Below are 24,731 nucleotides of genomic sequence, written 5' to 3' on the forward strand. Positions count from 1 at the left end.
AGAACACTGTTTACGGTGTCGTAATTGCTTGTTGGCACATGCACGAATGGTAGAAATTGAACTTTGGTAACTTCATAAAGTATATGTTCCGTTATCTAAAGATGACAGCCCGGGAGTAATTTAGCCACTTACCACATATCCAAAGCACGTCACTAAAATCAGTCATCGGGTTATCTGATTCAGTTGGATGAAAAAGCATATATATCTTGGACGACCATTGCTCGTAAGCCCTAGACTACATCCCTGTGAAATTTTTTTATTCGCATATTTTCAGTAGGTTCAAGGGATTCTAATGACAGCCTAATGTAGATTTTGAGCTATCCATGGTCTGCAATCATTCTTTGGGTTTCTAAAAATATGGACTTCAGTTTAAGATTTGAATAATGAACAATTAATCCCCAAAACATTTCAGTAATCCTGCAAAAGTGACAATTCTTTTTTTTTTTTAACTAATTTATAATTTGATCCAAAAAGTGGCCATATTTTTTCGAGAAGGCTTACTTTTCGCGAGAAATATAAAAGCTCTATCTAATAGGAAATTTTCTGCACTTTCAGATTGGTCTAGTTCATTTATTTCTAAGATAAACCGTTTTTGAGAAATTAGCCGAAAACCGAATGAAGATTCGTAATCGTCCGCTATTTGCCAAGATGGCGGAGTTAGCACAAGGCGCGTCATTCAAGACGTACGTTGATTAGGACCACTATTATAACAATCTTGTGAAGAGAAAAATTCATTACTACTAATGTCCACGAGCGCCATGTATAAGAATCCTAATTCGACTGTCCTAGATACTTCAATATATTAATTGCCACCCATATTGGACTAAGGCTAGTTTTAGACGGAAGCATTTATCGTAGCATTTCTCGTAGCAAAATTCGTATCATCGATATCCTACCGTGTAAAGTAGCAAATGCTATAGCATTTCCCATGCCATGGCATATCCTATGGCATTTCTTGTCGATAGAACCTGCTCTATTTCGTAGCATTTTCCCCAGCATTTCTGCTCCGATTGCAGCGCCGTGGTGTGTTAAAAGGAAGCGATGTGTGGGAAATTGAATTGTAGTAAAGAAAAAGTTAGAGTAGGGATACTATTATTATGTTGATTAAAAAAATATGAGGAACATCCTTGTTTGTACAAAGTTAAAGCGCGCAGTTTCACTATACGGATACATACAGAAATTCAATTTTAAAAAACTTTCTCGTGTCATTTATTGGTGTGCTCTTGCATTCTCCGGAGCAGGTTCACTTTAACAGGTGGTAACGTGTAGTTTTACTATACGGATCCATAGTATAAGTAGTAGTAGTAGTAGTAGTAAGAGGAAGAGGAGGAGGAGTAAGTAGTAGTAGTAAGCAGTAGTAGTAGTAGTAGTAGTAGTAAGAATAATAGTAGTAGTAGTACTAGTAGTAGGAGAAGCAGTAAGTAGTGGGAATGGGTTAGAAGCCCCGATGGGGATGGTTGGGTTCTGTTTTCGATACAAAATGGGGAAGTTACAGACCTGCCAAAATTTTATGGTAGCTTATTGAAAATTACGTGCATTTCAGGTTCGACTTTAATTTCTATATTTCCACATAAATACTATACACCATATTTTCATTACTTATACACTACTCTATTAAAACATTAGAAATTTCTTCTTTAAATTTTAAAATCTATGGATCTGTATAGTATAACTGCACCGTTAAAAGTCCTTTGTATCATAATAACCATATGCGAAAACGGGCTTTAGAAGAAATAGTGACTGAAATATATGTTTTTATTTTTTGAGCCACAATTGCGCTCTTCTCCAGTGATTTGTTTGCTACGTCACGACAAAATGCTTATCAAAATGCTACCATGTAAAAGCACAATATACTTTTCATGCCATAGAATATTATACGAGATTTTTGGCAGCACATCTGCTACGAGAAATGCTACGATAAATGCTTTCGTCTAAAACTGGCCTAAGGAAGAAGTTGGTCAAGTGCTATATATATGGAGTACTGGATTGTATGGTTTAGAGGCTTGGATATTACGAAAGTTAGAGCAGAAAATATTTAGGGAGCATCGAAATGAGGTGTTGGAGGAAGATGAAGATAACATGGGCCGAGAGAATAACAAACGAAGTTGTTTAAAAACGAGTAGGAGAGAAGAAGACGTTTTTAGCCAGCATCTTTCGTAGGAAGTCCAATTCGATTGGACACATATTGCAAAGAAATTATCTTCTACATACAACCAAGAAAATATTGGGAGTTAAAAAGGAAGCTGAAGATCGAGAAATGTGGAAGAAATATTCCCAGGCCCGAACAAAAAAAAAGTCCTAGAACCTGCCTGCCAACAGGAAAAATAATTAATAATAATTCCCCCACCCCTTTCTCATCAAATTTCTGAAACTTCTTCCTTAGTGGTATCCTACGTCACAAATTATATGTATTGTCCGAATTTCAAGTTTTTAACTTAAGCAGTTTTGGGCTGGGTGTTGATTCCTTAGTCAGAACTTAGTTTATTTATAAGATTTGCATTTAAAAATATATGCATTCGTTGTACTTGAATGGCTAACAAAAGTTGTAAAACTTGTTAATGTGTGTGCTCTAATAAAGTGATGAAAAATCGAAGTTAATCGAGACAACCTTACTGAAGAAAGAAAGAAAACACAACTGCAATGAGAGACTACAACTTGAATAATTCTTGACTATTTACGGTACGTTTGGCTTTGAACTTGGACTTCTGTATTTGAAAAACAAGTACACCGCACGATTAAAGTGAAAGAAGTGACCAAATTGGACCGCAGAATGGTGGGCGGGATGTTACAGAGTAAAATGCAGTGTTGCCAAGTATTGTTTGTATGTTAGCATCATAGTGCTAATAGTAAAGCATTGTCAAAGGTGGTTTTCTTTTGCTGAGGTAGTATGAAGTGGGCGGGACTGTATTCTTATTACTTTAAGCTTCATGTGTTCATATCTTTTTCTTTTCTTTTCTCTTGAGTGTGCTAAGCAACATACTAATATTACTCAATTTTGGGCGGGGATCAGAGTTGCCAGGTATTTGTAAAGAAACATCAAAAATAGAATAAAAACAACACACGACAAGGTCACAACAAGAATTTTGTTGTGTTCTCTCATTCTCTCTCCTTCTCTTTCTCTTATTTCAACGAGAAATCACTAAAATGTTTTATTCAGCCGTTTGTTTTAAATAATTGTACAATCATATGAATGTACGAAACTGAAGGATTGTCACAAATTAATGGCTAAAACATTGTCAATAAACGCCCTATAAATTGGCTTTTGTCTCGCACAGGTAGAAACTAATACCTTTTCACGAAGAAACAGTTTTCAATAGTAGATTGATCTAAAGATTTGCTCTCATATACAGGGTGTTTCAAAACAACACCGACAACGTTTGAGAGATGATTTCTGACACCAAGATAAGACAAAACAAGTATAGACCAACCTGGGTGCACAAATTCTTCCTTTCGGAGTTATAGGCTGCCGAAAACATGAAAAAAAATGAATTTAAAGGTCCATAGTTTCAAAACTGTGGGATATACTGTAGTCGGGTCAATACCACTTAGGATCTAGCATGTGCCCTATCCAAAAATCAATATTCCAGAATCTTAAGATAGTCACATAATTTCTATTGAAGGAGTTTTGCTACGGGCATATAATTTGAAATACTCACCAACTACCTCTATAAAAATTGTTACGGATGTACCGCAGGATCCTGAATCATACATATTTGGATAGGACACATACTAGTTCTTAAGTGATGTCTTGACCCGACTACGGTCAGTCGCACAGTTTTGGAGCTATGGACTTTTAAAGTTCATTTTTTCATGTTTCCGTAAGCCTATGACCCCGAAAGGAAGAATTTGTGCACCCAGGTTGGTCTATACTTTTTTATTTTATCTTGGTGTCAGAAATCATCTCCCAAACGTTGTCGGTGTTGTTTTGAAACACCCTGTATAAACTTAAATAACATATTTTTATTGAAAACGAAATTTGGGATGAAAGGGCGCATTCTTCAAGCGAAATTACTTTGTTCTTTGTATGATTAACGAAAAGCTATTAAACACGTATGTTATATGCAGTTTTTGCGGAGATACTTACGCTGCATTTGGTTTTTCACCCATGATTGTTTTCTTAATTCCGCACATGCAAGATGAACGTGTTAATACATCGGAAATTAGATAAGGCAATCGTGCGTGCAAACAAAGAACATTACACACCAAAAACCCTTTATCATTTATCTTGGATTGCAAATTGAAAACTTTAATGCTTGAAGTCGACTCAACGACAATCAAAATTTAAAACAATAATTTCAACATTATTTCAGCGCATAGTGGACTGGTCAGTTGTGCTCTTTCAACTTCAAATTTTAAAGATTCACAATTTTAGTATGTAAGATTCTTCAATTAAATTTAGAAAAAATGTTCTTTTTTATTTTGAGGAGTTTTTTTTTTTCTAAATATATTTCATATTTTCTGAAAGATGTTCCATTTTATGGAAAAGCATTCTCTTCTCAATGTTCAGTTTCAGTTTTAAAAATGTGAATATACAAAGTCCTTTTATTAAACACCACATCCTGAAAGTTCCAAATCACGACAAAGTGCAATGTATAAGCTTCGGACTTTTGTGTATTTGTATGTTCTTTTCCTAATGCAATATCGATATTCTGTCTTGATACATATCCATTACAGCTGATTTGCAGATGAAATAGTCAAGCTTTATAATGCTTATGATACGTATTTGAGAGGTTGAAGTGGCAGCTTTAGCGAGTAGGCTGGGTAGGCACGGGCCTAACCATTTTTTTTAATGTATGAACTCTAAAAGATATAATAAAGAGTAAATATATTTTCCCCTATTTATATTAATGGTAGATAATTATTTATCAAAAAGCATCAACCACTACTGTAAAAGTAATTTCCTACTGTCATTAATCAATCAAATATGTATATGTATCCATAAGCGAGGGAGCGGGCCTACACAAAATCAAAACCTAAAGCCACCCCTTATTTCTACCATCACTGCATGGAGATGCATTTTTTATAAAATTACTATGTTAGCCCCTTTTCAAAACTTCATTCACTAGAGTTAGTTCGTGTAGAGAAAAACCTTGAGTTTAGTTAGTCGATAACTTGGATTAGAAGTTTACATTAATTCTTTATTAATTAAAATATCTCTGTTGAATTTCGGGAGTTATGTGAAGAGTGAAAAGGGTGCATGAATTATATGTTGACTGCAAACAGTACTTGTTACCTACGTATTGGTCGGCAGGTGTGACTCACTTTAACAGCAGCAACATTTTTTCATCCAGCGAATGAAGCCAGTTCCCAAAATTGTTCTGTGGTGTGTGCATCATATTTGAGATCGTGATTTCCCCTCCTAAGAAAAAAGTCTTCCAAATTATTCGTTTTCAAGCAGCAGTTTTCGAAGAAATTTTATCAATTGATAGGGAAGATGATTCTGTAAAAACTGTGTTAAACAAAACAAAATACGTCCAGAGAAAAGACATATTATCCTTCATATGTGTATTTATTTATTTATTTATTTATTTATTTATTTATTTATTTACTATAGCGCTGCCAAAATGTCTTGAGCCGTGGCAAAAATGCAAACTAAAGCTCACACCCTCGACACACCCACGCGTTGAGCCAATAAGGGTTCAGTTGTTGCTAAGCGAGAGATCCTTAGCGAAAGGGAGTGGAATTCCTTCAGCCGATAGCAGCGCTCGGAAGAGAAGACTAGGTGTCAAGTCAATGTGATATATCTTTAGTTGAGTGTTGGACTCATATCCTGGAGCCGAAATGTGTGTTCCTCTGTAAGATCAGATACTTTTTAGGGTCAAAGGCCATAAAATTTTGGCCATCATGTACCCGCTTGTTTTTTTTTTTTTTTTTTTTTTTGGAAGGTCGCAGGTCATTGTCGAAAATTGGTGATGTGTATATATGGGCAAAGGTACCTCTACAAAAATTCAAGATGTGTGTTTTCTAAGACCACTTTTACCCTTAAAATTTTTTGGAAGGATACGTTTACCTGTAGAGCTCCAAGTACTGCTAACGAATAACATAATTGAAAGAATGTGGCTTAGAACTTTCCAACGTATATATAGGAACTGTTCTGATCAGTAGCAACCAAATTTCTGCAGGGATAGTTGGAAAGCATTTGTGCAAAAGTCAGAGTCAATTGTTGCAAAAAATAATTCGGATCGAAAAATTAAATCAGGTGTAAATGAAGTGCTTCAAGGAACAACGAACCAAGAATTTTCCAATTCTTTAGGAAATGATGTTTCATGGTTGAAACATTGTCCTCTAACAACTTATCGGACAGAAAGAACATTTTCTATATATAAAAGTATGTTACAAGACGGAGAAAAATTACCAGAAAAGTAGTGAAAATATGTAGTAATTTATCGGAACTTAACAATTCAGTAAGTATGCGCGTATGTAATCCAGACATTGTTTTAACATAAATAAAATCACAGTCTTTTGTGTTAGCTTCTGCATTTGCAGAACCTGTAAAAATATAAGCTGAAAAGAGAATAAGAAAATAATTAGTAAATACTTTAAATTTAATATTATCTGGTCTCATTGTTTCTCATCCGATTTTTATCTAAACGAATTTTGTTAGTTACCTCTCCTGTGTTAATACTATAGTTTTTGATGTTATGTTAATATATTTTTATACATTTCACCACCACCCAAGGAGGAGCTCTCCAAACGGCAATCGGACTGCCAGATTTCCAAGTTCGCTTTAGTTGTTGTGGAAATCAACACTAGAACTTTTTTTTTTTTTTTTTTGTCGATAAGTTCTATCATCAGTTTTGTAAAATCTTATTTTATCATTTCACTCTTGAATCCCATGTATCACTTTCAAAACACTGCAACACTAAGCACTAAGCAAGATACCGAAACACTAAACCTAATGCATTAAAAGAAAGGGACATGAAGTTTATAACTTCTGGAATAGCCATCAGAACTTAGTTTTTGATTCTGTTAGATTTCATTGTATTTATTGTTTTATTTCTGTCTGATTACATTTTCAAATGTGAGCCTTGTTAATTTCTTCTTCTCTCAACTTTTCTCTCTTTCCATGAATTTCTTGATACGTGTCTTGCGACTGTTCGCAATTTTTCTAATTTCATTTTATCATTTATTATAGTTTGTATTAGTGTCCGTTTTTAATTCGTTTCTGATATATTTTTATTATTTGTTATACACTTATTGCAATTTCAGAAGACACATGATAATGCTTTGGTGTTTGTACTTCTTTACATGTACATTTGTCGTCGTTAATTATATTAATTTTTCTTAGATGAGATTTGTATCATCCATTTCCAGAAATATATTTAATTAATCCACTGCTTGCTGTTCCTCTTTCTTCTTTGATTTTTATGATGTTTAAAATAATGTTTCTTGTTCTTTGTCCATTTAATGAATTCTCCCACTCAGTTTTCCATTTCTATTTGATTAATTTATTGATGTCGGCTTCTGTACTTGGCATTTCTTCCGTGATTTTCAAAATCTTGGTTCTTTCATTGTTTTTTACTTATGTTTTGATATACGCTAAACAATTGTTCTTTCTATTGTCAAACGTCTTCGTTAGACTTTGCATCGCTTCAATCATACATCGGGCGACTTACATTTTTATAAATGTTTTCCGTTCCATGGCCCAAGGAATCAGCCCTTGAAATATTCCTATTCAATGTTAAATCATTTTGTGTGTTTCTGGTATGGATTAACTATTAGCGTACATTATTATTGAAAGTATCATAAAAGAAGTAAAGTGTCGTGCCAAAATCTTATTTCGACGTTTAGAATAACTGTGAAAATCCATCAAAATTACACCAGAATAATCTGTAACAATCGTATTAAGTTTACTATTTTAAAATCTGTTCAGAACATACTAGCTAATAAACAAAATCACGTGGTAAGTACACAATACGCAGATATTGACTGAAGCCATTAATGGAGGAATACTCGCTCCTGGTTCGATCTCAGCTCATGTGAGTTTATGGTAGACCGCGCCATGTCTGTGAGCGATCCTGCAGTTATTGTTTACTTCCAATTTCTCGGTCTCAATTTGTTCCATCATTTGCCCCTTCTGTTGTTTGATCCGTCTTCTTAGTCCAGATAATATTTAAACTGAAATGTGTCATTTCATTTAATGCTTTAAAATTTTCACTACTAAGTACGTGTTTGTAACACAAGATAATATATTAAACACATTGGTCTGATTAACTCTATTATCAGTTAACAGGATTTATTTCATAAGTTTGATTACTTTAAAGCAATACTCTCTTTAAAATATTTGGGTCCTAATTATGTACCTTTTGCCTTTCTCTGGTCTATTTTTAATTATAATTTTCATGGTAGTGTTCGATAGGATAAAGAGGCAACGACAACTTAAACTACTATTCTGATAAATTATGAAGTTATGTCAAACCAATGCCCCTCTTCTTAGGTGGAAGTAATTTTAGTGCCTGAGATTGCCCGAAAATGCCAGCTGGCTGGCTACCTTCTCAGAATCATAGCTACCAACAAACATAAATAATTAAATGTGAAGTTGAGAGTTGTACATTACATCTTTTGTATCATTATTTCATGTAATTTTCCCAAGAAAAGACAATTTTGAAAACCATGCTTTGCCATGAATGACATCCATTTTCTAGTGAAAATTTTTCTGACCTCAAACGCACCACCCGAAATATATTAATTTTAAGCTATCTAATATGTAACTCGATCGCTAGGCCTACTTATGGAACACGGTAGCTCAATGGCAGAGTGCACACCTCTGGTGCGAGAAGTCCCTGGTTTTATCCCAGTTTACGTAAATTTGTAGGTTTGAACGTTCATGTACGTGATTTTCTCATTCACTTTTATTGTCTTGTTTAGCGCAAAGGATACATTACGGAACGTTCTCAAGATTTAATTTCATTTCGTCAGGGATCTGGAGCTTATCCACTATGAGTACTGAGCGTTATATAAGTTGGTATAAGTTCTATAAGCTTCTCCAAGTTATAGAAGTTGACGAGCGTTGATAAAAATATAAGCTCTGGCAACTTTGAAGAAAGTGGCAGAACAAGCCCGCGCCCATGTGGCAATAACTAGAACTAAATGAAGCGAAGTTACTTTTGCCTTGAGATCACTTCACAAGTGAAGAGAAGGTGCAATTCATTTTATTGTATTGCGGATATTTTGTTCAGAAAGGCTAAGACGAAAGAATGTCGCCTTTACTCCGTCATCGTTTAAAATACTAGAGTGCCGCTGGGGAATATTGAATGATCACTGGCGTTGAATACGTGAAAGAAATTCACATGACTTGTTCTCCAGGTGGTCGTTCTACTCGGTGTATTTTCAGAAATTACACTTTTGGTCTTACTGAATTAAAATTATAGTCTTTGGCAATTTTTATTACATTTTTAGCTACGGATATGAGCCTAACACTATAATCAGAGTGCTAAACTTAATCGGACATTAGATCACACTATGCTTGTAGCAATAGTGTTATTTAAAAGAAAGGAAAGAAAAAGAAATAGCAGAGGTTCTCCCAGATGCTTTTCTGTAGGTTGTAACAGCATGTTTGCGATCAAATTTGCAGCATTTAGAGTTTGACTTTACATGCTTTATAATCAGATATAACTCCTAACTCCTCGTATATGGCTATTCTGGCTATTGTTTTTTTTTTTTTTTTAAAAAAGAAAAAGCTATTTTAAAGTAACATTTCAGCAAAAGTGTATTTTCTTTTCTTTCATTAGTTGTAACTGATTCTATTATACCTTTATTTTGTACCTTATTGCTGGGAAACTAAGTAATAATACATGGCACTAGAATTCAAGGTTCCAGACAAGTTGCTCACGTGATCATGATGATCGTCAAATACTACTTTTTACTTAGCACACATCATTGCCAATTAATACCGTTATTAGCCAATTTATTAAAACGCAAGTTTTAACAAAAATGAGTGGCTTCGTTAGTTTTTAATTTGTTGCTCATTTAAAAAAAAAAACTCGTTAGTGATAATATTACCCTGTTTATGATAATCTTCGTTTGTGTTGAATTCATATTAAGAACGGTACCATTAGCGACACCCACGGAATTTTTTTTTTCAACGGAGGATGTGGTAAGACCCAACACACAAGCCCAATCGCAAATACACACACAACTTGACGCATGCGTGTGCAAACAAATATTATTTACGCACATTAACTACAGTAAATATACTGTAGTGCTATAATATTTAATAATATTTAATATAAAATATTACATTGTACAGAGTTCAATAAGCAAATCTAATATGTTTTTACATATACTTCGAAGAACTGAACACCTTCTTAAATCCAGGAGAGGGCAATTATCCCTACCTTTGCCGCACTCTGTGGACGGACATGTGTATCATTTATTTGTTGGATTTTACACATTGTAACGCTAGTTGTTACCATTTTAGCTTCGGCTTTCATTTCGTTGTGTTTCTAATAAGGCTCGCGAAAGATAAATTCCACAGAGAAGCTTTGGGATTTAATCAAGATGCCATCATGATCATAAGTATTTTGCCATTACTGGAAGATTACTTCCCACTACAAGTTCAGATATTAATCTTCTATTGTTTTCATCTTGACGTAGCAGTTATCAGTTTTCACAAACTCATAATACAATCTCATTTAAGTAGAATATTGCATGGGACATTTTTAAAAAGGATTTACAATGAAATGCGCAAACCCTTCGTTCTTTCAGGGTTAAACTAGTAAATGTTTGAGCTATTTTTGTAGATTCCAAATAATTTCCATGATGTACATTGCATTATACCTCCCCCCTTCCTAATTTACGATATGTACAGTCCGTGTAAAATTATATTTTGACGATTTTGATATTTTGTATTCGCAGGTGAAAAGTAATGGGGGACGTCTAATACAATCTAAGTCATGCCTAAACTTCAGAATGCGGATACTACAAATCTTCACAATGGCAACGGAACAGGTATGTATTGAGCAATTAATTTAGTTACATTTATTTTCTACTATATTTATAAGTCATTACTGTCAATGGTTAAAGTCGCTCACTCTGATAAACCGTTATATATCATTTTTGAGAGGAGCTGAGTGCGTGAGGTCAAGAATGATGGGTAAAATGAAGTTCATTGATTTTAGTCATGTGATGGTACACAGAGAATCGAGGTACCACCACTTTTCTAAGATTTACCCTTTATCTATAAACCAGCGTTTCCCAACCGATGTGCCGTGGCACACTGGTGTGCCGCGAATGGGCCGCTGGTGTACCGGGACGAAATCGAGGTGGTTGTCTCGTAGTCGTGTATTATCAAGCTTTTATGCGCTTAAAGAACTTCTTCTATTCTTTCTGTCAAAAGAAAGTGAAAATGTCGATTTCCTTACTGATGATTCTTGGTGCAATACTTTTCTTACCGACATATTCCAAACATTGAATACGCTGAATAAATGCATGCAGGGGAAAAAAGGAAAATATCCTAACCTTAAGTGACAAAATTTGCTCATTTAGGGAAAAACTCTCATTTTGAGAGGTCAGAATTAGAAAACAAAACAAGTGTGACATTTGAGATTACAAAGTGCTGTAAAATTGACACAAACCTCTCAACATTCATTTCTAGAGTTCTGCGCGGATATAAAATATTGCATCCGCATCCGCAACATCTCTATCCGCACCCGCATCCGCAATCTCCTATCCGCATCCGCAGATAATAAGGTAGCAAATATATACAACTTACATATTCTATAATAGTCGTGATTTCGAAAATTTTTAAAAATACATTTTAAATAGCTATTGAAAAGAGCAATAAAAGGACAACTCTCTCCTGTCATTTCTTCCTTTTTTGCTGTCACTGAGTCACAAGCTTCAAACACCCTTATTTTGATTGTAGTTATTTCTCAACCGATTTTAAAATTTCTAATTCAAAACAAACGTTTCTTAATGCTCTTTCCACCACCACCACAAATTTCATAGCGTTTTTTAGATAGGGAAAAAAGTAAGGAATCATATCTGCAACTTTATCCGCTATCCGCACAGAAAAGAAATATATATCCGCAGATACCCGTTTTGATGCGGATATCCGCATCCACGCAGACCTCTAATCTTTTCAGACACACTGTCTTTGTTGTGCACCAATGTTAACAGGTATTTTCCTACGCTTCAGTTTAATTCATTCGATTGGGTGAGGGACTCCTTTGCACCTTCTGTCCTACAGTCAGCAGAATTAAATGTACAGGAAAAAAGTGAATTGGTCGATGTGAAGAATGACCGAGGTTTGAAGCTCCAGCACTTACAACAAGACAAGGCATCATTCTGGATTTCTCTCCGGAGAGAATATCCAGCTATTTCTACAAAGTTCATATTCCCTTTTCTACATCCTACTTAAGTAAAGCAGGATTTTCTGCAATGAACACAATCAAGTGTAAGAACGGGTCACAACTGTTAACTCCGGAACACGACATGAGGGCAAGGGCGCCGATTCTGGGGGGGCTAAGCTCATGTGGGCGCCCCTATTTTATTTATGAATATACAATATTTGGTATAATTTGAATGCAATTTGTCTTAAAATCCTCATATATATACCTCCAGCATCTGAATGCCCCCCCCCCCAAATTTACAGAGAAATCGGCGCCTTTGCATGAGAGTGTGTTTAACAACTATCAGTCCACAATTGAAGAAGATTATGAAAGAACATCAAGCTCTAGTTGCACATTAATTTTGCTTCGTGCACCAACTTGTTTTACTTATTTTTGAAAAATTTTAAGCTTCATATACTATTATTATTAAATAAGTGAAACCTTCAATAGATATTATTGAAAAATTGTTACATACTAATATTATTGAACCTTCATAAAATATTTAAAAATTGTAACGTAGATCAACGATGTTAATGTTTCATACTGTGTTACTTTTCTGTACATTTTTAACGTTGAAAAAGTATTTGTTATCATTGTTATGACCATTATTGTTTTTTTATTGTTGTAGAATATTTTGTAACTTGAAATATTAAAATATCATTCATCCTTTTCGGTAAAGCAAACATGTGTACAAATTACCTACATTTGTGTTATTAAAGTACAAGAGATTAGTTTGTTCGTTATTTAGTGATCTTCCTCCTTAGTGAAAGGTTGGATACAGTTTTCGAAAAAGAAAGTGTATTTTTAAAAGTCTGAGTCCTGTATTTCTTTGCAATTGCTCTATATTTTTTAAATTAGAATGAAAAATAAGCATAATGATTTACCATGGAGAGAAAACCAGCTATCGAGCTTTCTTCCCTGTGAGATCAGCATAAAAAAAATACCACGGTAATTTATATTTACGAATAAACTAATAATAATAATATATCTATGAGTGTGACGTGAGAATTCAAGTTACACTCGTGGTGTGCCGCAAGTTGAAAAAGGTTGGGAAACGCTGCTATAAACTCTTGTAATAAACACTCGTTTGGAGCTCATATGAGGCAATAGATTAGTACATTAATTTTATGATTTAATATTCTCCTAAAAACTCTCATACCATTAGTGTTGTCCACGAGACGCGATTTGAGGCGGTCTCGTCTCAAAAAATGTATCGTCAAAATACTTTCTCGTCCTGAAAAGTGTAGCCTTTGTATTGAAAGATCTCTTTCTTGTGTCGTTCCTCATCAATAAAATCCTACCTAATCTCGTCTTGTGGACAACACTAATTAAGTATCATAACCACACCCCTCTGAATAAGCATATATCATGATCGTCGACTTTTACTTGGGCACTATTATAGTTCCCTAGAAGTAAGTATTAGAAACCCCTTTATGTCGTCCACCACTCCTTCGGATCTCCGATAGTTATGAGAAAATGCTAATTTTAACCTCTTGAAGAAAATATTATCACTTTAATATAATATTATTGTCCTTTACTTGCGGATCTGTTTATTTTCTAGTAATACAATTCATCTGAGCTAATCTGATAAACAAATGCAAATATGTATATGAAGTCGATGTTCTGCTGCACAATGTGATATACACTGGAGAAAACTCAACATTTACAATTATAATCATTTTGATATCTTATAAATTGTTTCATCACGTTAAGTTATTTATTTTATGTAGTTCGGCGTATCACTGAAATCAAAGAATATATTATTCTACCTTGGGCATATTCCTAGTGTTAAATTTTTTGTATAATCGCGTATGAGGACAACATGTATTTATCATAACTCGGATAATAAACACATAATAATTATGGTACCTATAAATATCTCAAACTCAATGACAGACTGGCTTATATAACTATAATCTTGTATTTTTAAAAATACGTGAATAAATGAAGACACCCTAGGAATGAGGAAAACTCATTTCTCTCTTGCTTTGGTTGTTTACACTTGCAGTTGTTGTCTTGATGTTTTCTTTCCTATCGTTTTTGACGATTGGGAAGGCTCAAATAGATGCCAAGAACGCTACTAACATATTTAATCACGAAGCTCTTTTTATTATTATTTTCTATCTTTCTGTGAGATAAGTTCGAACAACTATGTGTCATAATTAGACATCGGAATTTTATGCACTTAAAACTCATGAAATATGCATGTAACTATGCTTTTAAATCTGTTAAAATATGCACTAACAATGCAACAAAAGAGAGTATTTTCAGACATGCAGCAAAATTGTGACGAAGTTTTGTAGGTGAAATATAACATCGAAATCTTTACCTTTGGGGTGATATGACTTTACCTATCAGGGACTTCTCTTCAAAATTTGTTTTTACGACAGTTACAGTTTATATATTCTTAACTTTTTAAAACACATACAGATTATGAGACTAAAATAAACATAATGATATGAGATTAAAATAAACACAGTGTTTCTTCACAGTTGTATTTTAGAGTGCATTTACTTTACACGAAATAATTTGGGCCTCACTTTTATACACGTTTCCACTGTACAAAAAAATCATTTTTAAGTATTTACTTTTTCACGTAATTAACCTTATATAATACAAAACGATTCTTTTCATTGTTTTGGTGTCGGTTGTGATGAGCGCAAGAGTCTTGGTCTTGCAGTTTGTGCAAGTCTTGCATGCAAGACCAAGAAAAGGAATCCCGATGCAAGACCAAGACCAAGACCAAAGGGTGCAAGACCTAGACTCTTGCACAAGTAGCGGTATTACTTGATTTTTTTATAGAATGTAAAAAAGAAGGGGAAAAATCATAACATCTTTCACCTGAATTTCTTGGCTTCAGTAAAAATGTCGCTGGAGTGAATCTGTTCCCAGTACCTTATGCAGTCCGTGTAAGTCGATGTGCCCCTGTAGCATATAGCTACAGTATGTAATTTTCTGAATCGGTTATTCGCGTTTCCTGTAGTTATTACTCGTTTTCAAGCCACACAGGCGTCATTCTAATCAAAGCTTATTGCACACAAAGAAATGTGTCATTAGTGCTGGATTACGATGCATTTTTACGTTTTTAAACAATGTCGATTACTTATCGGGAAATCAGACACTATTCTACAAGTGTGTTATCTCGAGTAAATTTAAACCTTTGACCTTCGAGCTGGTAAAGTTTGTCGGCTCTTCCTGGGATAAATATAACAAAAGAGGGATTTGATTTTCACCCTTCAGTTATTTCAGATGCGGTGGCTCAATGGTAAAGCGTTCACCTCTGGTGAATGGGGTGCCTAGTTCGATCCCAATTTGAACCATGTGAGTTTGTGGTGGGCAAATACCGTGTGCGTGGGTTTTCTCGGGGTTGTCCCGTTTCCTCCCACTTTCTTCATTCCACCATTTCATTCATTTCTGATCACCACCGTCTCCGTTAGCCTCGGTGCATAACGTGGGATGTTACATATCATCATCATCATCATAGCTATTCTGCCATTATTGGCAGGTCACTTGCTGCAACTGAGAAGCTTCGATGTACGGTTGTCTTCAGCTAGTCTCTTCGTCTTGACGTAGCAATTTTCTTTCTTACATTCCTTCAACTAGTCTCCGCCCCCTCTTTTTCTTTTCACCATACCCTCTAGCAAGTCCCCCATAATACAGTTCCTCCTCAGCCAATGTCCCAACCAATTTCTCTTCCTCTTCTTAATTACATCTAAAATTCTTCTTTTGTTTTCTACTGCTACTATTTCTAACACATTCTCATTCGTTTACCGTTCAACCAAGCTAATTCTTTTCTTTTTTTCTCCACGCCCGTGTTTCGGAAACCTTCAGCTTTTCATCGCTTTTGTGCAATGTCCATGTTTCTGCCCCACAGAGTATATATTGGAATAAGTGAAACAAAATTTCAATATTTAATTGGAAGTTTGTTCAATACAAAGATTAGCTAATCGTGGTTGAAAAGAAAAAATGATGCCTTTAGAGTGTAAAATTAATTTTGAAACTCATGGTATTTCAGTAATCTATGTCGTCTTGATTTTCTTTCATACGTCTCAGGAGTAACCTCTCCAGTTTGGAAACCAGTGGAGTATTGGATCTGTTAAAAAATATTTTTAAAAATACGAAACGTTATGATTTATCTCATAAGTAGTTACTATTCGCACATTGTAGAATTTATTATTCCTTACATCCAGAGTAAAATTTACCTATGAAAGCATAAGATTTCTTAAAAGTAAGATTTGCAAGACTCTTGCAAGCAAGACCAAGACTGGGTGTGCAAGACCAAGACCAAATGTTCCAGTGCAAGACCAAGACCAAGACCAAGACCACCCCGGTCTTGGTCTTGGTCTTGCATTTGCTCATTACTGGTTGTGACATTTGTAGCCAGAAAATGACCTGTTGGCATCAATAGATGTTACTGGAGAATATTTATCGGGAGAGGCAAGTTTATCATCTCTATTTTCAGACAAACTGAAATCTAACCCTTGAAGATATTGTCCCATATCTTCAATTGTTTTGTAGTAGGAGTTTCTGGCAATAACATTCACTAATTTCATTTCCACACAGCGCCCGAATTTACCAGGAACTGACTGAGCTCGTGCCGAGCTTCATCAAGCATTCACTGAGTAGATCTAAGCGTTCACTGAGAAGCGTTCGTCGCGTCTCTTGGTTCTGAATTGATATAGACATGATCTCAAAATAAGTCTGTATCATTATTAGATTTCTCTTAACGTCTTGGAAATTGTAAGCGTATTTGCTCTGCTCATTAGTTGCTAACATTATTAGTCCTCCATAATCTAGGCATACTTCCGTCCTCCGACGCAAAAAGCCGTCCTAAGTTCCTTCGTTGCTAAGCGGTTAGCGTACGCGCCTTTGGAATGGGAGACCCGAGTTCGATTCCCGGCGGGAGCTCATCTGATTCGAATACCACGTTAAACTGTAGGTTCATATTTCATGTAGCCTCTCTGCTGAACGAGACGCTAAACTCAAAATAAAAAAGCCGTCCTGTTGCATAAACATGCATCGAAAATACAAACTAAAGTTGGATTTATTCCATGATATAAGTATACATGTGAAACAGAAACTTACAGAATATGCTGAATATACTCTTAAGCACTAATCTATGCTCTAATCTTTGGAAAACGTACTTATATGCACTATAAAACTTCAAATTTGAGCTGTATTATTGTTTTTAGAAACCCGTACCAAGTTGAGCAGAGATGAATATAAGTACACAAAATATGCATTTGTATAAAAATCCGATGTCTAGTCATAATGGTATCAAAATTGTAACAAACTGTAGCCTTATTTGTAGAACAATGCATATAGTAAATTATTTCTCTATTACCAGTTTGTTTTCTTTAAATTGTGATTTACTTTAAATTTTTCTTACACTGTAAAAAATCGTTGTGTTATTTCAACGACATGCCTATGTGTTAACACAATTGTGTTAAAATATAACACAAACAGGTGGTTAGAACAACTCACTCTCCATTTGGAGTTGTGTGTTAAATGCCGGTAGTTGAAATGACACATAGCCTGTGTGTTAAATTAACACAAGTGTAGAATTTTCGGTGTTGTTTTCTGCGTGATTGCCAAATATGTTGGCCATCTAATTATAGTCTTATACACTGAAGCTACAGTCAAACACAGTAGAAAGAAATATTTAAACAAATCCAGGCATTCGTAAAATTTCAATGTGCAAACCGCGTGATGTGTTTTCAGTAGTTTTACATAATGTATCTGAACAAATATGTCAACAGCGGAAAACAACACCGTATTACTGTGTCACTTCTTCACTGCACTAGAGCTCACCAGTCAACATCCGGGACAGTGTTTTCAAAAATGGCGGAAAACCAGTAGAAACACGATTAAGAGGCAAACATACTATATGAATATAGTAACATTATATCAACACGTGGTTCTGTTTGCTTTGCATCAGATCACCACAGCGCCAGGAGCAGAAAAACTGAAGTTTGTTATCCTTTTATTAGCAGCGAGACCATATGGGAGTGAACCGATAGTTCTTTAATGCAGAGACTTACCTGGTCACTAGACCAGCAAAGAGGGTGTATAGAAACAATACTCACGACGAATCTTTTTTACTGCAATTGAGTTGATTTTGAGTTTAACGTACCACCGACAAAACGTACCACTTACTCTGATGGCTGCTTGCGAAGGGTTTTCTAAAAACACTTTAAATAATGACGAGCGACAATACGTACTACTTGCTGGAGGGCTACTTGCGAAGAGTCTTCTCAAATAATGACAGACGTCAAAACTTACCACTTGATAGGACGGTATATAAGTATATATATACCGGCCAAAATAAGGTTAAAAGTTGAACAGAATGGTGGTGAGAAAAGTACCGATGCAAGACCAAGACTAAGACTAAGGGATACAAGACCAACACCATGCCTACAAGATTCTCGCAACACCTAGACCATACCTGCAAGATTCTCGCCAGACCAAGACCAGCAAGAATCTTGCACATGCACTATTTGAATATTTGATTATTTCCATCACACTTTATCCAGGCTTTGGACTGGCAAAATAACTATATAACGTATAAATATAGCTACTTTGGCGTGATTAAAATCAGCTGCGGCTAAGCTGTTGCCAACATTTTCTCCTTTTTATTTTCTTTTCTCTTTTTGTGTGTATTTTTGCTTTTCATTTTATTTACATCAGCAGCGAGAATGTTTTTCTCTGTTGTCATTTCAGAAGATTGTTATTGCCTTTAAGCAAGATCTCAAACTTCCATTTTCTTCATAATGGCGCTTCACTGTCTTTTCAAGACGTTCATAATACTTTATGTACTTCTTCCTCTTGGAACTTCGAATCTTTAACTCTGACCTCAAAAATGCACAGTGTGATCTCTCGGCGTCTTCTCTCAAACAAATAATGACGTCTTTAACGCGCGGGTTTGGTCTTCCTAAGAGTGTGTTCAACCAGTTGTTCCAACCCTCTTCGGCATTTGTAGTTCGGTGTCGTTTATTATTTCAGTTCCACATTGTTACTGGAATGTCCTAGTTTTCCAACCAATTATATACAAAGTAATCGAAGAAAAGAGTTAGCTTCGTTGATTCTGGGGTTTCCGAGTGTATTTCCAACCAGCCATCATACACTTCCTCTGGTTTTAAAACGGCCAGAGCCGCACACATGCGTATATGCAAACGGATTTCCTCATTCTGTCGACACTCCACCGAAAGTCCTATCTCCTGAACTTTCCGCCAAAGGCATTTCTTAAATGGAAGGAGCACCCACTGATTTCTGTCGAAGGAAATACTTGGCGAAGCGCAGATATGGCCGACGATTCAAAATCCATGTTCACTATTTCTTGGTTTCCACTCCGGAACAGACTGAAGGATGAGTCGAAACAAACGGATATATGCCTCTTTATTCTTATTGAGTAATAAAGCAAACACTACCGGATTGTTCTTGGTTTCTTCATACGTACTGCCAAAATCTGCATAAATACTGTAAATATGAGAAAACTGTTTACTAGAGCACTTGAAAGTACATCCATGAAAAAGTTATTAAAGCGTTTCAAGTCGTCTTTGCCCTTATCACTACAAAAAATTTAATTATATTTTGTTCTCCGTCGTCAGCTAACAGAAAAGAAATACTGTCAAGCATCTTGAGTGTTTCTTCTTCTAACACCACTTCTTTAGTTGTTAGGCTCTTTTGCATTTCCTTGTACCGCACATCTCTGCCTCTGTAAAGTTCTTCTCATTGAGTCTTGTCTTGGCATTTCGACCACAAAGTCCTACCCTAAAAAGAAGAATAAAATATGAGACTACGAGAGAACTGTAACATCCCCGTGGATGAGTGGTTACGCTCGTCGCCTTGTAATCAAAGGGTTAACCTTGCGCAGGGACCTTCGGGTCAAACACCAGCTTTCGGGCAGAACACCTTCCATGGGATGATATTACGTCTTAAGGACAGGACCAACAGTTTAATGGTACGCGCCTTTACCGACGATATGTTCGAAATAGATTCTAACCCGGGACCCCTTGATTACAAGGCAACGAGCGTGCATAGATAGACACTAGATTTATGCACAGGAGCTGCATAGATAAACACTTCACATTGAATCGACCTTGAACACATCATCATCTATTATTCAAAGCTTCGATTATTAAATACGATCACATTTTTTATAACTTTTAATATGTACGACAGTGGCTTTAATGTGAGCTGCTTCTCTATGCAGCAGTGATTATAATACTAAAAGTGAATATAATACTATTTTGAAGTACAGATGTATAATATAAAAATTACACTGGCCTTTGTCATGTAAGTTGCTTAGTGTGCCATTGTAAACTCTCGTAATTAACGTGTCTTCTCGAACCCTTTTTTTCGCCTCTTATACTATACGGTTTTCACATCCAGCTGAGCATCGTTCGGAGCTCCAGAAACGTGGTCACTTGATGGGCCACTAACCACTTCATTGTCTATTGATCTTATAAAAACGCAACACTTACAAGATTGTTGTCTTTGGTAAGTCCACATGATTGTACAATCTTTCGCTTGTCTCTTTTTCCTATGTGCATACCACTCGAAATGAGCACACGAACAGCCCTTGTTTGTAACATTTATCTCCATTTCCTTTTTACGCTCCAAACTAAATATTCCACATGAGCTCCAAGTCGTAATGAATAATGTTAGTGCGCGGGTTTGTGAGCCTTTGAGCGCAGTAGAACAGCCAAACTACCACATGATAAGACTAGCCAATCAGCAAGCGAGGAGACCTATTTTCTCCCCACGGAAACCTTTCGTGAAAGTAGATTTTAATGACCACCACCGACCCTGTTTACAATGTCAGATTTCCTCGAAGTAAATGCCTGACATTTCAAGGTCAATTTTTTCCTTGAAGTGGCACGTTTTGTCGCGGATTAAATATCTGAAATGTTTTAATTAGTCCATGACAGGTAATCAAAAGTGGTACGCTTTGTCGCGAAAATTCAAGTGGTACGTTTTGTCAGGATATCCCAGGAGTAGAGTTTCTCTCTCTCTCTCTTTCTCTCTCTCTCTCTCTCTCTCTCTCTCTCTGTGTGTGTCTGTCTGTCTGTCTTTTTTGCCATCCGTTACGCCTAGTATTTTGGCTTAATATTTGACTTCAATTCTGATCAGGTGAACCGAGAGGAGATATCAAATGTAGTAAGGGGTATGTAGAAATTGATTTTCAGGTATACCTAATAATAGCATACGTTAGTTTTTTTTTTTTAAATTATAGGCACCCAGAGGCTGATGAAATTAGTATAAGAGATTGCCGGCCTCAATGGCGTTAATCGAAGAATTGGAGGAGAATAATATGAATTTATAAACCGTGAAAATCAATAATTTAACTCGACAAGTATGTATGCAGCAAAAAGGACAGATTGATATAATTTTTTTAGCGGAACCATCGGGGCCTACTAGATTTTTTTTGGTTCAATAAAATGCTGACTAAAAACGGAAAACTACTGTTTCTACGGCTTTAAAATGCGAGTCTAAGATTAGGTAGAGTGTAAAGGTAGAAGTCATGATAGATGATGAGCGAGGGAGCACTGGAACGAAAAGTGGTGCAGAAGAATTAGACAAAAACAGCTTGAAAAATCCTTCTTGGTTTTCTGGTTAGCGTATACGCCTTCAGTGTGGGAGATCCGAGTTCAATTCCTGGTAGGAGAACATGTGGCTCGAATTCCAAACTAAGCTGTAGGTCCACATCTCATGACCTCGCTGCTGATCAGAACGTTAAACTTCCAAAGCAACCAACCAGCCAAATCAGGCCGGAATTATAAATTTCTAACTTTGTTGGGATTTTTGAACAAGAAACTCACTCCAACCGACTGAGTACATGTTAGGATTCTGTAACCTCTCTTGAACTTCAATTATGCCGTCCTGGATTTCAGAGGTCTAAAAGATATATATATATATATATTTTAAATACCGAATGAGAAACTAGTATCTGTGCACCTAATATCTAGTATCTGGATATTTGGATGAAAGATTTGAACTATGTCCGAAAAAGAAAGAAAATTGTACCCGGTGAAATCTCGAAGAATGACGGGAGTTCTCTTGTAGCTAAGCGGTTAGTGTACGTGCATTTTGCGTGGAAGACCCGGATTCGATTCCCGGCGGGAGCTTATGTGGTTCGTATCACATATGAAACTGTAGGTTTACATCTCATATAGCCTTGGTGCTTAAAGGGACGGTAAACTCAAAATCAAATGAAATCAGTTGAAGAATGACGGAATAACCACTAATAGAGTGGCCAGATGTCCTGCTTTAGGCCGGACAGTCCGGTGTTTGGAGGTCCTGCCCCGTGTCCAGCTTAGTAGTCGAGCCGGACGTCATTTGTCCTGCTTTTCAGTTGTCTCATCAGAAATCTTGAACTTTCCATTATTCTGATGGCTCGTTGGCACCAGTCTCAAACATTTCAGAATTTGAAAACTAAGATCAGCACATTTTTGTAAGTTGTAAAGTAAGAAAAATTTAGACTTCCAAAATTCGATAGCAAAATCATTAGATTTTCAACCCCGGCCAAGCCGTATCAGTTATAAAGATCTGTCTGCTTCATAAGCTTTCAATTGTTTTAGAAAAGAAGTATGACCGTGTCATATTCACCTTGGACTGCGTAGGAGTTGACAGCGAAAGATCTGTAGAAACTGAGATGAAGTTCTGCGTTTGTGTTGTTAAGGCAGTGATAAGTATTTTCACTGGGATTGTTAGTGTTTTTTTTTAAGAATATGCCGAAGCGAAAATCAAGTGTGTTCTAGTGCGTGGGCGGAAGAATTTCAATGCGTGAAAAATGTGCAAAAGTTTTGAATTAGGCAGTTTGTACGTATTGCAGAAGTGATATAGATGTGTCGAACCGCGGAAAATGTGATATTAGCAAATACATGGAAACAAACATAAAGCCAAAGCTAGAGATGTGGCAAAGAAATATCATGGAGGTGAGAATTTTAACATGTAAATGTAGCTATTTTAAATATAGCTTTCCCAGATTGCTTGAGCCCAAGATGCCTAAACGCAATTAAAGAATTGTCATATGTGGGGAAAAGCTTTACAAATTCATAAAGTCTGACTTTCTAAGTCAATGTGTCTGGATTTTTATCATTGCTTCCTGGCCACCCTAACCACTAAACAAGAAAGAGAAAAAGTAATTAAGGAATTGCTTGAATGTGGTTCCATGGAATTAGATGAAAGTTATATTTCATTGCAAGATGCTGATTAGAAATTTCAGACTCCTTTTGAACGCGAGCATACTATGTTGCGATGCAGACAGCGACGAGAAAATGATTGCAGAAGCCTGAACGGAGCATAACCTACATGAATTATATTGATGCACAGGTGTTAACGTGAATAAATTTTGGATTGCAAGTGTTGCTCTCAACTGACGCTACGAAAATGTCAAAGCGTGAAGAGCGTCTCGAGAGCATAGGAGATAAGGTCTCCAATCAATGAATCACTGCCCAAAACAATGCTAATCATTACTGTTTCCATTGTCATCTGTGGTAGATCATTCACCACATCAAAATTAATTCTTTCATGCTTATGAGCATCCGTGGGTCAAGACAGGCTGTGTGATCATCCTCTATTGACAGTAGTGTTCAGAGGAAAGAAGTTGAAGAATATAAACTTTGAGGGTTTTATATTCAAGTTAACAGCACTTACGACAAGAAAAAAAAAAGTAATTTGTGTACGAGGGAATATATATATATATATATATATATATATATATATATATATATATATATATATATATATATATATATATATATATAGTAAAACCTGTCTTCAACGGACCCTTTATTAAACGGAAAACTGTCTTAAACGGAAATATTTCACGGTCCCATGAATTTTGGAGAACAAAACGTGTAAAATTCCCTTCATTAAGCGGAAACTGTGTTACGCGGACAACGGAAAGAAAAATAAAAATTTAACGGAAAATTCTGAGTTCCGGACTACAGCGTTTAGAAGATGTTTAGACATTTTGTGAGACATATACATTACACTGTCTGCGATAAAATGTTCGTTCTTTTGTTAAATATTTCTGGACAGTGTTGACCTTCCCCAACCACTACTCATATTCACCCCCACAAATTGTCCTTAATCCCCGCAGCTTAATCAAGAATCATACGGAATGTCAGAAAGAAGAAAACGAGATAGAGGAAGAAGAAGAATACGATACCGAGTTCCAAGAAGAGTGTAGAATAAATACATATCAAGATTCTCTCAGAAGTTTAAAGGAACTGCAAAAATTTGCCTTACGAAAAAATGATTCTGATTCATTTAGTATAATTTCTCAGGCTAAAGTGTATGCGAAAAGTCAAGCAGCCAAGCAGCAATGTACACAGAAAACCCTGCTTGGCTATTAGAAAAATAAAGAAAACGTGTGCATAGCATATTTTGTAT

At 35.8% G+C, this 24,731-nt stretch overlaps 1 protein-coding gene across 2 annotated transcripts in view; it reads left to right on the top strand.

Annotated features, from left to right (window-relative positions):
- Kank (KN motif and ankyrin repeat domain-containing protein 2 kank) overlaps positions 1-24,731 on the top strand; it is a 367,377-nt gene that overhangs the window by 103,374 nt on the left and 239,272 nt on the right. For both annotated transcript variants that reach the window (XM_081762311.1, XM_081762312.1), the window contains exon 2: positions 10,858-10,950. In XM_081762311.1, the coding sequence (XP_081618437.1) occupies positions 10,896-10,950 (55 nt within the window). In that variant the 5' untranslated portion in view covers positions 10,858-10,895. The remainder of the gene's footprint in view (positions 1-10,857; positions 10,951-24,731) is intronic.

Source organism: Thermobia domestica, chromosome 6 (genome assembly GCF_964235325.1).
Source record: "Thermobia domestica chromosome 6, izTheDome1.hap1.1, whole genome shotgun sequence".
Taxonomy (NCBI): domain Eukaryota; kingdom Metazoa; phylum Arthropoda; class Insecta; order Zygentoma; family Lepismatidae; genus Thermobia; species Thermobia domestica.